The following is a 15,348-nucleotide window of genomic DNA, read 5'->3' on the forward strand; positions in this document are numbered from 1 at the left end:
GGGGACAGGGACGGGAAGGGGACGGGGTGGCCGCAGGGACCACGCGGGACCGAGCCGTCCGTGGGGCGGCCCCGCCGAGGGGGCGCTGCGCCCTAGGAGGAGGAGGAGGAGGAGGAGGAGGAAGACGAGGAGGAGGAGAAAGAGGGGGGAGTGCTTCGGTATTTAATTTTTTTTTTTTTTTTTTGGAGAAGGAGACGAGCAGCAGGTTTATGCTAATCGCCCTCTCGGGAGCAGCAGCGGGAGGAGGAGGAGGAGGAGGAGAGGAGCCATTTTGAACTCACTTCAAAGTTGAAGGTGGAAAAGTTGGAGCTCTCCAACCCGCCGCCCGGGGACGGGGACGGGCACCGGGACGGGGACCGGCACCGGGACGGGGCGTCCGAGGAGCCCGGGAGGAGGCGGCGGCGGCGGCGGCCGGGGCTGATGGATGAGGGCGGCTGGGCAGCCCGGCGGGTGGATGGATTGTGCGGCAGCCCCCTGCCCGCCGTCTCTGCCTCCTGAGCCCCGGAGATGCCGCGGCTGTCCGCCGCCTCCTGCGTGTCCTGGGCCGCTCTGCTCTGCGCCCTGGCCCCGGCGGGCGGCGGGGAGCTGCGGCCGCCCCGCACCGCCCCGCTCCTCCACCTGCCCCCGGGGGCTGCGGGGCGCCGCGCCCCCGAGCCCCCCGCGCTGCCGCCCGCCGGGCACCTGAGGGCTGCGGGCACCGCGCTGCGCCGAGCCCCCGGCCCCGCCGAGCCCCGAGGTGGGGGGCTCTGCCCGCGGCGAGCCCGGCGGCGGGGGGTCCCCGAGCCCCCCGGAGCCGGGGGGGTCTCGGTAGGCTGCCCCCCGCCACCCCGGAGCGGTGCGGAGAGCTGGGGGCGGCGGGGAGCGCGGCGGGCGAGGAGCCCCAACAGCCCGCCGCAGTTCCAGCTGCCCAGCTACCAGGTGTCCATCCCCGAGAACGAGCCCGCCGGCACGGCCGTCATCGTGCTGAGGGCCCAGGACCCCGATGAAGGGGAAGCGGGCAGGCTGGCGTACTCCATGGAGGCGCTTTTCGACGAGCGCTCCAACGATTACTTCTCCATCGACGCCCAGACGGGCAGCGTGGTCACCGCCCGCAGCCTCGACCGGGAGACGAAGGACACCCACGTGCTGAAGGTGACCGCCTCCGATCACGGCTCCCCGCGCCGCCGCTCGGCCACCACCTACCTGACGGTGACCGTCAGCGACACCAACGACCACGAGCCGGTGTTTGAGCAGCCCGAGTACCGGGAGAGCATCCGGGAGAACCTGGAGGTGGGTTACGAGGTGCTGACCATCCGTGCCACCGACGGCGACGCCCCGGCCAACGCCAACATGCTGTACCGCCTGCTGGAGCCGGGAGCGGGCGATGGGGTCTTCGAGATCGACCCACGCTCGGGCGTCGTGAGGACCCGAGCTCCGGTGGACCGTGAGGAGGTCTCTGAGTATCACCTGGTGGTGGAAGCTAACGACCAGGGCAAGGATCCAGGACCGCGCAGCGCCACGGCCATGGTGCACATCACGGTCGAGGACGAGAACGACAACTACCCCCAGTTCAGCGAGAAGCGCTACCTGGTCCAGGTGCAAGAGGATGCCCCGGTCAACAGCCAGATACTGCAGGTGCAGGCCACGGATCGGGACCGGGGCAGCAATGCCCAGGTGCACTACAGCATCGTGAGCGGCAACCTCAAAGGTCAGTTCTACATCCACTCCTTCTCCGGTGCCATCGACCTGATCAACCCTCTGGATTATGAGACTATTCGGGAGTACACACTCCGGATCAAAGCCCAGGATGGGGGTAGGCCTCCTTTAATCAACTCCAGCGGCATGGTGTCGGTGCAGGTCGTGGACGTGAACGACAACGCCCCCATCTTTGTCAGCACTCCCTTCCAGGCCACGGTGCTGGAGAACGTTCCCCTGGGCTACTCGGTGCTGCACATCCAGGCCGTGGATGCGGACTCTGGGGAGAACGCGCGCCTGGAGTACAAACTCATAGAGATGGCACCGCCCGCCGGGGGTGCCCCTGCGGCGGGTGACTCGGGGTTCCCTTTCCAGATCAACAACAGCACGGGGTGGATCACGGTGGCCGCAGAGCTGGACCGAGAAACTGTGGAGAACTATCACTTTGGGGTGGAGGCCAGGGACCACGGCGTGCCGGTCATGACCTCCTCGGCCAGCGTGTCCATCACCGTCCTGGACGTGAACGACAACAACCCCACCTTCACCGAGAAGGTGTACCACCTCAGGCTGAACGAGGACGCGGCTGTGGGCAGCAGCGTCCTGACCCTGACGGCAGTGGACAGGGACGTGAACAGTGTCGTGACTTACCAGATCACCAGTGGCAACACGAGGAACCGTTTTGCCATCACCAGTCAGAGCGGAGGGGGCCTGATCACGCTGGCCTTGCCCCTGGATTACAAGCAGGAACGGCAGTACGTGCTCACAGTCACTGCCTCTGACGGCACTCGCTTTGACACCGTCCAGGTCTTCATCAATGTCACGGATGCCAACACGCACCGCCCGGTCTTCCAGAGCTCCCACTACACGGTGAGTGTCAGTGAGGACAAGCCCATTGGCACCTCGATCGTCACCATCAGTGCCACCGACGAAGACACGGGGGAGAACGCGAGAATCACTTACATTTTGGATGATAACATCCCCCAGTTCCGCATCGACCCCGACACTGGCACCATCACCACCCTGATGGAGCTGGACTACGAGGACCAAGCCTCCTACACGTTGGCCATTACAGCCCACGACAACGGCATCCCCCAGAAATCGGACACCACCTACGTCGAGATCCTCATCCTGGATGCTAATGACAACGCGCCCCGCTTCCTGCGCGACCGCTACCAGGGCTCGGTTTTCGAGGACGTGCCTCTCTCCACCAGCGTCCTGCAGCTCTCGGCCACCGACCGCGACTCGGGCCTCAATGGCCGTCTCCTCTACACGTTCCAGGGTGGTGATGATGGAGATGGAGACTTCTACATCGAACCCACTTCTGGCGTGATACGCACACTACGCAAGCTGGACCGCGAGAATGTGGCTGTCTACAGCCTGCGGGCCTTTGCTGTAGACAGGGGCAGCCCACCCCTGAAAGCCTCTGTGGATATCCAGGTGACTGTGCTGGACATTAACGACAACCCTCCTGTCTTTGAGAAGGATGAATTTGACATTTTTGTGGAGGAAAACAGCCCCGTGGGCTCTATTGTGGCACGAATCAGTGCAGCTGACCCCGATGAGGGGACCAATGCACAGATCATGTACCAGATAGTAGAGGGCAACATCCCCGAGGTCTTCCAGCTAGACTTGCTGAATGGAGACCTCACGGCCCTGATGGACCTGGATTACGAGAGCCGGACAGAGTACGTGATTGTTGTGCAGGCCACCTCGGCCCCTCTTGTGAGCCGGGCAACCGTGCACATCCGCCTCCTGGATCAGAACGATAACCCGCCGGTGCTGCAGGACTTCCAGATCCTCTTCAACAACTACGTGACCAACAAGTCCAACAGCTTCCCCTCTGGCGTGATTGGCAAGATCCCTGCTCATGATCCCGATGTGTCTGACAGCCTGGCCTACACCTTTGTGCAAGGCAACGAATTAAACTTGCTCCTTTTGGACTCTGCCACTGGGGAACTCAAGCTCAGTCGAGATCTGGACAACAACAGGCCCCTGGAAGCCCTCATGAAAGTGTCGGTCTCAGGTAAGCAAGCGTTCGAGGTTCATAAAGTGTCTGATTGTTGGACCAGCGTGGGGGCATGGGCAGAAATAAACTCCTTGCAGTTTAACGTGCGGCTTTCAGTTTCCTGAGGCAGCAATTTATCTGTGAAGTTCTTGGAGAGGAACCACAAAAATGGGTCGAGCCCATGTGCTGTGCATTGAAGTGGTGCATTGAAGTTGTTTGGTAAATGTGGATCACGAGGGTAAATAATACATGTGGGGGGGGTATATATTCCCTCGGTTTAGGTGGTACTTTGGCTAAAGCTTTTCTGATGTGGTTGCATAAAGGGAGTAACTAACTTAACTTGTAAAGATGCAGAGAATGCGCACGTATCTGTAGTGCTCGGGGTTAAGCCTATGATTGGTAAGATGTGATGGCTTTGGAGAGCCAGCTCCTGTCACCCTTCTATTCTCTTTTGTTTTTAAAAAAAGGGTGAGATTTTGTATCTATGCTTTTTTAACAAGACATAGCTCAGTTGATATTCTCATCTGCACACTGGTTTGGCTGGTCAGTCCTTAGGTTTTGGCTCAGGTCTCTGTTGGCATGGCCTGGGTAGATGTGAGGCCAGTGGGGCCGTGCTGGTTTGACCAGCAGAGTGCTGCTGGCCCGTGCCGCTGTGGGACACGGTGACTCTTGAAGCTATGAGGCTGTGAAATAGTTGTGTAACTTGGCTCATTGCTCCGGGATTGCTGCCTCGGAGCGAAGGGCAGATAATGGCCCAACAGCACCAAAATCAGCACTGAGAGATCCCAGTGTTGTGGGGGCGAAGAGGGATGAGTATTGTGTGATTTTCTGCCTCAGAGAACTTGTGTGTGTCAGTGAAAACTGGTTCTTCTGTTAGGTAGACTGTTCAATATGTGCTTTTATGCAAGCACGCATACGCTCTTAGGATATTCTTTTTCTGCTCTGTCGCTTGTTTATCATGGAATTACTTTTTATGCCTCTAATTGTGGCATCAATCATGCTATGAGTAATTTCCTCTGCAGGTGCCACTCTATAAAGTTTACAGTGGACCTGATCCCATACTTCTGTTGACTTTCAAACGTTATAACCAGATACATTCCTCGCTGCCTCCCCGTGCAACCCTAAAGCTAATATTTGTACTCGTTTTTGCATAAAATAGCTGCAAGTACTAGGCACATAGAACGACACTTTGGGAGATGCTTCTTTTTTGGAGGATTGTATTAAAAAAATACCAAACTGTGGCGTAATCCTGGCAGTGCTTGTTACTGTAAGTAGTCATTAAGTGCGGCGGGGCCTCAGGGGACAGAGCCGTGCTCTCTGTTGTGTTTGCAGGCTTGTGTTCCTTTTTGCTTCAGGAAAATGAAAGTGATATTAACTGCACTGATTGAATTTGTGGGGGTGCGTCACCTGACAAGCGACTCCTATTTCTTACAAAATGCTGGGGGGCAGCTGAGGTGGTAAGTTAGCTCATAAATGCCGTTTTTGTGTCCTGTGAGGACTTGCAGAAAAAACAAGCAACTGGCTTGTGGCCTTAAAAAAACATTTGGATTAATGCTCAGGTGGCTGCGTGGTCATTGTCTGCCCAAACCAGTAGCTCTTGAGCTAATAGCAGAAGATAAGAACTTGACTTGGAGCAAGGAGCTTGGAGAAGTCATTTTGCTAGACTGAAGAGAGTATTCAGGACAGAAAAATAGATTATAGGAACAGTCTGACTGCAGTTTAGGTGCATGAAGTCTCAGGTAGGGACATGAAGGACTGGAGACCTCTGGTTTTATAATGCTTGGAGCTTTGCATCGTTCTCATGTTGGGTGAAGGTCTGAACTTTGCAGCTCTTCTGCGATGTTGATCTGTCTGTCTGCTGCATGTTCTGAGATAACTGAAATAAGGCTTTTCATGAGTAGGAGTCTGTAGTAATTCCGACAAGCACTGAGCTCCCTGTGGTATTTGTTTCGAGAAGCTGGCTGTTTGGAAACTAGAAGGGCGGAGTCTTGCAGTTTGTGATTGTATCCAGGAAACTTTCACCTGCTTGCTTTCTCTGGTTTATCTGATACAGTCAAAAAAAAAAAAAAAAAGAAAAAAAGAAGAAAAAAAAAAAAAAAAAAAAAAAAAGCTCAGACAGAGCTCCACCTGGTTATCTATAAGCATTGCAAAATACCTGCAAATCATCTGCTAAAATGACCTGCAAGTTAACTGAAAAACGTGTCTATGCAGTAGCCATTAACCTCTCAACCCAGACAAACACAAAGTCCTGCCCTGCACGCAGCTGCTGTGCAGGTCAGGGAGGAATTTGCGCTCTTTATGAACTTGGGGAATTTGATCTATATACGAGTCGGAAGTGACAGTGCTGCTGTAAAAATCTGGTTTCCACCTAGAGCTGCGTTGTGCTGCTGAGGCATGTGAGTGTGCGTGAGGCTGGTGAGGAGCCATGCCATCCAATTCAATCACTGTGAGGCTTTGATATGTAGCTAAGCCCAGTATCCTTGGGTTTGATTTGGGAATTGTTTGAGTAGGAATGGTAATTTTGTCCTCATGCATATAAACAAAACTTGAAAAGTCACAAAAAAAAACCAAAAAAACAAACAAAAAAAAACAAACAAACAAACACAAAAAAAAAAAAAAAAAAAAAAAAACAAGAAAACTGAGAGAATTCATCTAAAAAAAACTTGAGAGTGGCAGTTTTTAAAACTTCACCTAAAGTAAACACCTTCAGCACTGCGTGGGGCCGTGGGCTGCCCTTGGCAGGCCCTACGTGTGAAGGCCCTAAGTGTGTAGGCCCTACATGTGTAGACCCACGCTGGGGCCGTGAGTCCTGCAAGGCCGTGCCCCCACAGCCCGTCAGGAGGAGAGCCGAGGAGAGGAAGGAGGAATGTGGATGGTGGGGCTCCCGTGGGCGTGTGGGTATTTGCATGCTGGATCCCGAGCGGGAGCTTTTGAAGTCAGGCTCTTTTGAAGCGAGTCTCTCTGGTTTCTGTGCCTGTCGCGTGCAGTGAGCGGACCAGCCCGCTTTGGGATGAAGCTCATCCAGATGCACTCCAGGCATGCCCCGAGTGCCCCAGCTCTGTCTCCGGGTTGAGTGCACAGGGCCAGGCTATGGCAGCTCCCGAGGGAAATCCCACACTGGCCCCAAGCATCCTGCACCAGCTGCCTCCCGCTGCCCACCTCCGCTCCTGGCTGCTGCTGCCGCCTTGCGTGGGCACCTACGCTCACCAGCCTTTCACACAGCCCCCAGGTACTGCTGGGGAAAGAAAGAAAAATATAAATAAATAAATAAATAAATAAATAAATAAATAAATAAGGAGGAAAAAAAAAGGTCTTTTCCACCCAGTGGATTTTTCTTTCACCTGGCGAGGGGTGAACAGGGTTAGTAATGTATCCCTCAGAGCCCCCTCCTTTTAGCTACCCTTTGCCCTGGGAGCTGGTACTCGCAGCGCAGGCTTGGGGTCACTTAGAAGGACACATTCTCCTGTTTCCCTCATACCTTCCAGGCTTTCCTGCAGGAAGGCAGAGCTTGGCCTCATATTGCCATGCCTGCACATAGCATCATTAGGTTTCTGTTAACTACTTGGACCCTGCTGAAATCCTGCCCTTGCCTTCCGGGGGGGCAGAATTTTACTCTGGGGTTCTGGTATGCATAGGTCAGTCTGTGACTTTTTAGTGTTATTAATAAATATCTAACTTGAATTGACAGGATTGTTAGAAAAGGTTACTTTTATTCCACAGTGATGCTTACAGTAATGCCAAATTGATTCTGTTTCCTTTGGTTGAATGTTGCTTCTTTTTCTTCTTTGGTTGAATGTTGCTTCAGTCTCACGATGTTGGCCTGTGTTGTGCTGTGGTCCCTGCTTGTGCAGCTTGGTGCTGGCCTCAGCTGTGCACAGATGCTGCACGAGTTTGCTTGGGTGTCACATTGCACACTCTGCCTGCACCTGTGGCTACTGCCACAAGCAGCCCTGCTCATCATTAGTGACAGTTCACCCAGGCACCGTAATAGAAGTGTGTGCACCCTCCTCGAGGAACAGAGCAGGCACAAGTCAACCTGAGTGTATGCTAGAGCTTTGGGATGCTCCAGAGAAATGTAAAATAATGTCATAAACATGTAATTTTTGGAAGGCAGTGATCTTCAGTTCTGTGCTTTCACATGGGCTGGTTTCCCTAGCATGGGGTAGATACCCAAGCATTTGGGGGGCCATGCAAGCTAAACTATTGCCTTTACATTTCTTTGACTTTAAATCTCCACTGGCATTCAGTGACATTATTGACTATCAGCAAATACAAATCAAGATAGAGCTCCTGCCTGGTGCGATAAACTTCTGTTATTTTTAACTCCTGTGCTGGTAAAGGATCTTCATTATTATTGTAATTTAAAAGCCATTATGCTAATGCTCCTGGATCTCCAGCTCTGTGCCTTCCCCATACAAATGTAACAGGAGACATAACACTTGGGTTTAACCCTTGGGACAAACTCAAGACCGTGGTTGTGCCTGAGATATGTGGCATGGGGGGTTATTTGTGTGTGTGAGCTGGCACTCCCCTGCCCCACTCCCCAAAATGCCCCTGCCGCTGGATATGGGCTGGGAGCATCAAGCTGCGTGCTGATCTCCTGTCTCCATGTTCAGGGAGGCTGTGCCTCCAGCACCTCTAGATGAGGGTATACGGGGTTGCTGAGGCTGTTTTTGGGGTGCAGATGGGCAGAGAAAGCAGCTCTGATGCACTTCTGCTACATTAGATGCTTCTGGTGGTCAGCAGGTAGATGCTGCCAGGATGCAGAGGAGCCAGACCGCTTTTAGGTATCATCGAGGAGGGATTGGCACCCAAACTACCCTCTGTGGCCTCCCCTATCCACCAAGGAAGTAAATTCATGTCACCTAAAACACAGCTTTGATGCAAACCCTGCGGGTTATACAATTACGGGATTATAGAAATGAGAGAATGCTCCCTTCCTGCTTCTCCCTGCACCTTCCCCTCGGTTAGCGGAGGTGCGGCTTTCCTACAGAGCACATTTCCTGACAGAACAGGGATTTTGCACTTGGCTGTTCCTGGGGAGCTTGTGCAGCCCTGCCTGTGCTTGCATTGCATGTGTGCATCCAGCATGAGGGCAAGGGAAGGAAAAAGGGCAGCCAGGGGCCTGCAAAGGCCAGGGAGGAAGCAACAAGAGGCCTCACTGCGAAAGCAGCAGGCCGCGATACCCTGGGCTGTGTGTTTGCTGCCCATGGTCATTGCTTTGTGTATAAAATGGGAAATAATGGCTATCAGCCTTTACACAGTGCTTTTGAACACTTACGTTTGTGTTCCTAAAAAAGTGAATCCAAAATAAAGACCATCCTTTTAAAGTCGGGGAGCTACCAGGCTGCTGCAGCTACCTGAGGCCTTCCTTGCCCCCATGTAAAAGAAGTCACGGGTGGGAGACTTGCCCTCCTCCCCTGTATGATCTGGTCCAGCTGATAAAAAGCTGCTGCTGCTGCTGCCTCGTTGCTTTCGTATGTGTTTCCTTCCACCTCGTTCCTGGATTTCATAGGAGTGGTGTATTTTTGTTTCCAGAGACAGGAAAGCGTCTATGGCTACGGGTGCAAAAATATTTAATAGAAGTCTGACTGAGAAAATAAACTTTTTACTGAGATAAAAGGTGTTTTCTGCATGTAAATAAATAGCAAGTTATCTGCAGCTAAAGTAAATAAGCAATTTCTTTGCTAAAATAGTGATCTCCAGTTATAAAAAAGAAATGTTTACCACACCATACCTTGGGAAGTAAATGAGATGTTTTACCTCAGACAGTTTTGTCCATCAGCTTCTTTCAGAAAAAGCTACTATAAAACTAGCTAAAAAGCTACTATAAAAGTAGCTCTCTCTAAAAATGTTTGTTTCTCCCTGTTTGTGTGTGCTCTACACACCCATTTTTTGGTTACACAGTGTTTAAAAAGATGTTTCTACCTTGGTGTATCTCAGTGGTTGAAGCACATACAGATGGCACTTCTTAACCTCATGCCACACAGTGAAACTTCGAACTGTAAATACCAGGGGTTGCAATCAGTTCCTGAAGAGAAAAACACAACAAAAAATCAATGAAAACACATCACTTATCTCCTCCTTTGGAAACTGCTGTACCCAAACCAGAAAACACCTGTGTCTGTGGACCAAACTCAGAATTTGACATGTAGCAGCATTGCTGCTGTCCCTGAAAATTGACACAGAAAAAAATGTGTATATAAAGTAGGATAACACATGTCTTTTCTACAGATGGGAAACTGGTTGATGGAGATGCAGGGGTGCCAGGGACAGCTGCTGGGGACAGGCAACTTAGCCTAAACCTGGCCGTATGTTGAGGAGACCCCAATGAAAATTAGAGAAATACTACCTGGAAAACTTATTTTCCCCTATTTTCAAGTTATTTGCAAATGAGGAGATAGTGATAATAACCATTTTAAATTGGATTTGTAATTTTATTATTATTATTATTTCTGGATTGCTTTTTAAGCTTCAGGGTTTGTTCATGAATTGGTTTCCTTGCTGTATTCACTTGTGATTTTCTTCCTTCTGAGAAGTTAATGAAATGCTTTTTCTTCAAGTGATTTACACCTGGGGATTGGGAGTATTCCCTATGTGTTCTGTTCTGGTCCCACGTTTCTCTGTGGTTCAGAATTGTTTTAGGCAGAGGTTGTGGAGCCGACTGCCAAGGGTCCCATACAGAATAAATATTGAATTGTAGTAAAGGGTAATGACAAAAGAACCTTTTGTTTAGAATAAAGGAACGGTTTTCTAGGTTTGGATGTTAGGATGATAGCAAGCATGCAGTAGAAGTAGTCATGAGGAAAGCAGGTGATGTGAAGCAGTGGCATTTTATACTTTATTATCTCCAACATCCTAACCCGAGGAAGTAGCTGGCTGCTGATAAAGTGTATAATTTTACACTTGCTCATTGAGTGGTCTGTTTTCCTGCAGCACATATTCCCAATATCTTAAAACTCCCATCTTTGAGCTGAATGGATTTTCTCAGACACCTCCATTCACAGTGACGCGTCAGACAAGCCATGACTGAGAAATGCAATGCTGGGCTTTAGAGAGGGTAGGTAGGACACTCACTGCCCTTCTGGGTAGGAAAGCACGCAGCACCCATGCTGTGTTTACAGTGCAGCCAGATGTGTATCTGCTGCATACATAGGTATATCTGAGCTCACGTGCATCTGGTTATTTGGGGTATAGACCGCAGTGACTGCACTATAGCAGGGCCTCGGTACAAGCAAGGCAATTTCATTGGACCCCCCATTGGATTTCATTTTCTGGACAGGAAACGAGCAAATGTGAAGCAGAGACCTCTTCTAAACCTACGTGCTACAAATACCTGTTCAATATTTAAGAGGCAACTCTAGCTGTGACGCTCATGCATAGAAGATGAGACAGGGGAGGATCAAATGTCAGTCATAACACGCGATCTATACACTCTCCATCCCGTCTCCTTCACTTCGAAAAGCCCTCAGGATTTTGAGAGCCAGTTGGTGGGGTCAGACTTGCTTCATTTGAGTGCTTGAGATAATGCAATTTCTGTGCTTAAGTCGGTATTGCCTAACTTACAGGATTTGGGCAACTCTCTTGGCTTCCTTTGGCATATAGACTTGTACTTCCAAAAATATCAATGGAGAGCCACTAGGAAATGTAGAAGGGTTAAAAGAGCCGAAGATACTCAGATCAGATCTTATGAGCCTTTTTGGCAATTGTTCATGTTATAATGATTCTGTCCCAGTTTCTAGGGGAATGGTAATGTTTTTAGGCAAAATAGTACTCAAACTACTCTGACATCTACTTTGACATTTAAGAAACAATTATGCCAATTCTGTCCTTTAGGAGTAATTGGCTTTTTTGTTTTCTGCTCCTTTCTTAAAGACCATTTTGCCAAAAGATTGCTTAAAGCATAGTACAGAACAAGTTGACAAGGGGCTCAGTTCTTCAAAGCCTTGTTCACAGTAGTTGTCCACTTGAAAGAAAGAATGTCTAAGACCTGATTAAATTCAGTTTTGCCACTTTGCGTTCCTGTGACAAGTGACAGTTTTACTGCTTTTTCCCCCAGTGCAGCTCTTTTTCCAGTGTTGAAAAACACAGAACTATTTATAGATGTAACACAAGTTTCCAAACAGGGGCAGGATGTAATCTTCATGGAAAATTTTGAAATCCATCATTCAGCGATTTCTTGTTTGTTTGGTGAGGATTAGTCTCGCACAATTGTTTATAAGGCATGGATGCATAGCCTTAGGTTTAGATTTCATTGCAACTTGTTGATTTTGTTGGACTGAAATAGCATAATCAAAGGCACGGTTTGTTTCTGATGGTCAGATTTATGTCACGTGGCACCACCCCCGAGAGAAATAAGGTAAAACATGTAGGTCCCACCCACGATTAGTCGCTAGGCAGGAGGGCTGTGGGCTGGAGGTGCTCACCTCACCCCCCTGATTAAAGAGGGAACACAGGTGAGTGACTTGGGCTAATTGCCTTGTTGTTATTTGGCCAAAGCCCAGCAGGGTGAACCCACCCTGACTGTACGTGCCAGGAAGGAAGGGTTAGTTTTCTTTTGTAGTGATGACTGTACTTATTTCTGTTACAGCAAACTACCCGTATTTACAGGCTTAGCAGACTAGATAGAAAGAATGGGGGGAGGCTATAACTTGCAAGCAGGAAAATGTTTCACCATGAGTAATGTTAGGATATACTTTAAATGTTTTCAGGTGTTCAAGTGTACGAAGAGGAAAAATATGCTTTTATGGGAATTTGGCATTCAACAAAGAACTAAAACTCTGTAATACTTCAGAAAGGCGATCTTTGCACTTGGAAAAAAAAAAAAAAAAAAGCAATTGGACAGAAAAGTAGGATTTGCTGTAGAGAAAGGAAGACTTTGGGACTTTGTTTCAACAAGCCATTAATGCTGCTAAGCTGTAACTGCCTTCGTATTTATTCTACTATTTACACTTGCCAAGTACAGAAAAAGCAAATAAATGAAATGGTAAACCTGTAATACATCCTCAGGGGACCACATAATAAACATAGACACGTTATGCTTATCAAATACAAAGAAAAGTAATCTGTTTTCAACACCATTGCCAAATGTGTGATGGATGCTACATTCCATCAGATCTCTAGCACTTTTGGAAATGACACATCTGGTCAAAATATTTCAACACTTTTTGAGGGAGAGAGAAGGAAAGGCCATTGTTAACAACCTTTGTCAACACTGCATCTCTTTCCTAGTGTGGAGTCTGCAGTTTATATCCAGTTTCAGGGAGAAGCAAAACCATCTGGACCCTGACTATGTCATCAAATTTAGTTTCACAGGCATGTTGACCAGCATCTAGTAGTCTGTCTTTGCTGCTAAATCCCAAGGGACAGTTAGGTTTAGAAGTCTTCAGAAGAATGAATGTTGGTAAAGGAGCAAATATAGTCAAGGTGATTCTCAGTAGCTGCTGGGCCACTGAAGCATGTACCGTGGGTTCAAAAAGTTGCTTGGTTTGTTGGGTTCACTCTTTTCTTTCGGGGCAGAATCACAGAAAGGCTGAGGCTGGCAGGGCCCTCTGGAGCCAGCTGCTCCAAGCCCTGCCCAAGCAGGGACACCCAGAGCAGGCTGCCCAGGACCATGTCCAGGCAGCTTCTGAAGGTCTCCAAGGAAGCACATACACAGCCTTGCTGGGCCACCTGTGCCAGTGCTCTGTCACCCACACAGCACAGAAGTACTCCTGGTGTTCAGGCAGCACCTCCTGTCTCCCAAGCTGTGCTCTGAAGAGAGCCTGGCCCTGTCCTCTTTGCATCTTCTTTTGCGTCTTCAGGCATTTATTTACATTGATGAGATACCCTCCTCTTCTCTAGACTGAAAAGTCCCAGCTCTCTCAGCCTCTCCTCATAGGAGAGGTACTTCAGTCCCTTCATCATGTCTCTTTGCTGGACTCTCACCTGTATACACGTCTGTCCTGTACTGTCTGTACTTGCCCAGGACTGGGCACAGCACCCCAGCTGTGGCCTCGTCAGTGTGAGCTCCAGGTCACAGTCCTTGACCTTATTCAAAACTGATATTAGCCAGTCATTGAGTGTATTTGATTGAATTCATGTCATGGCACTTTTGTGTTTTCCATGAGACCCAGCCCCTCATTACTCACGTGCTTCCAGCTTTCATCCTGCTGGGTGTCATTCCAAAGCGGGCCTTTTAACACCCCAGCTGTATTGTCTGTTTCTATATAGCTGTCTGAATTTAGTTGAAATCCTGTAAAAGTTGTCACACATTAACCAGAGCATTGTTTGTTCTGGCAGCGTGTGACTGCCAGCCTGCAGACAGCACCAGGCGTGGCTGCGTGGCCGAACTTCTCTCAGCGCGGCTGGGAAGAGGCGCTTGGCACCTTTCACAGCTCAGATCCAGGAGAAAACTTACATATCTAGCTATTACATGCCACGGTGCCTCACTGCTAGGTGTCCACTCTCTGGAGCAGTATCCTGATTTAGGCAGTCAAGTGTCCTATAAAGTGGGAGCACTTGAAATACCATCCCGCTGCAGCCCGGGCTCTTCACTCAGCACAGCGATCGGGACACTTAGCGAGGGCACAGATGGGCCGGGCTCCAGGCCTTGATCTCAGAGCTCTTACTGTGCTGTGCATTAAAGAGGAACCGAATAAGATAGAGAAGCAGCTGTGGGCCTCACATTTCCCATCTCTTGGGTTAGTGCCATAAGCTCTGGGCTCATGCTGACACTTGCCGCGCGCCGGCGAGGCTTCCTGGCTCACGGCCTGTGTCTGGGCACCTCCGCTTCAGCAGAGCCCCAGTGTAGGCAGCCTGGCCCTGACCTGAAGCTGCTGGGGTCTGTTTTAGCTGCCATAAATGCTGGAGCATGAGATGTTCAGGCCATATCAGGACTAGGTCAGCGCTGGCTGTAGCCAGGGACTTGGATCTTCCCACCTGGGAACTCAAAGGTGGCAGAAACAGGAACCCCAGGGCTCTGCAGGGAGTGCTCTCCTATCGATCAGGGCTGATTTGCTTGCTTTCTGGCTTCCACTATTTGTAGATGTACTTTAAAAAACGCTTCCTCTGGCTTGCTTTTATGTGGAGAAGCCCCCACGTTGACTAATGAAAGGGCCAGTTACAGAAGGGTTCGTGTGATCAGACTTAAATAACACTGCTAAACATCCAGAGTTGGAGGCATCCTCACCTACCGTTTAATTCTCTTTCTCACTGCAGTTTGCTGTGATGATAGACTTGCTGGTAATTACCAACGTGTTCCTGCTTGTTGCTGGGATCCTGTGGCTGTTCCCGCAATGTGCTCACTGACGCTACAGCTAGCCGACATTGTCATGACACATGCAGTAAAGATCTCCTGGCAGCGATGTCTTGGTCGAGCTAACCCCTTGGTTTATTTTCCCTTCCCATGGGGTGTATTTCTGATGCTGGCCTCCCTGTATTGACACAGGATAATTTAGCAGTGTGTGCTCTACATGATGAGCTCCCCATCTGGCAGATAATTGCCTGTGAGCTTAAATCCCATTTTAACTCCAGTTCTTGAGATCATCAAACCTGCTGGTTCATTCTGGTGGGCTTTGCAGGCTCCTTGGAAAAGGATTTGTTAAGAGTTGAAGTGATGTGGGCAAATTTCTGTGTGTTTTTGCAAAGTTAGGTAAGATAGGGTAACTTACAGCTTCTACATGCAAGGC

General features: G+C 49.9%; 1 protein-coding gene across 1 annotated transcript in view; it reads left to right on the forward strand.

The window, feature by feature from the left end:
- Positions 1–507: 507 nt before the first annotated feature.
- CELSR1 (cadherin EGF LAG seven-pass G-type receptor 1) overlaps positions 508–15,348 on the forward strand; it is a gene marked incomplete at both ends in the record, with an annotated part of 158,969 nt that continues 144,128 nt past the window's right edge. Inside the window, one exon of the mRNA XM_084306525.1 lies at positions 508–3,697. Within this exon, the coding sequence (XP_084162651.1) occupies positions 508–3,697 (3,190 nt within the window). The remainder of the gene's footprint in view (positions 3,698–15,348) is intronic.

Source organism: Netta rufina (genome assembly GCF_964035555.1).
Source record: "Netta rufina genome assembly, chromosome: 1".
In the NCBI taxonomy this organism is placed as follows: Eukaryota; Metazoa; Chordata; class Aves; order Anseriformes; family Anatidae; genus Netta; species Netta rufina.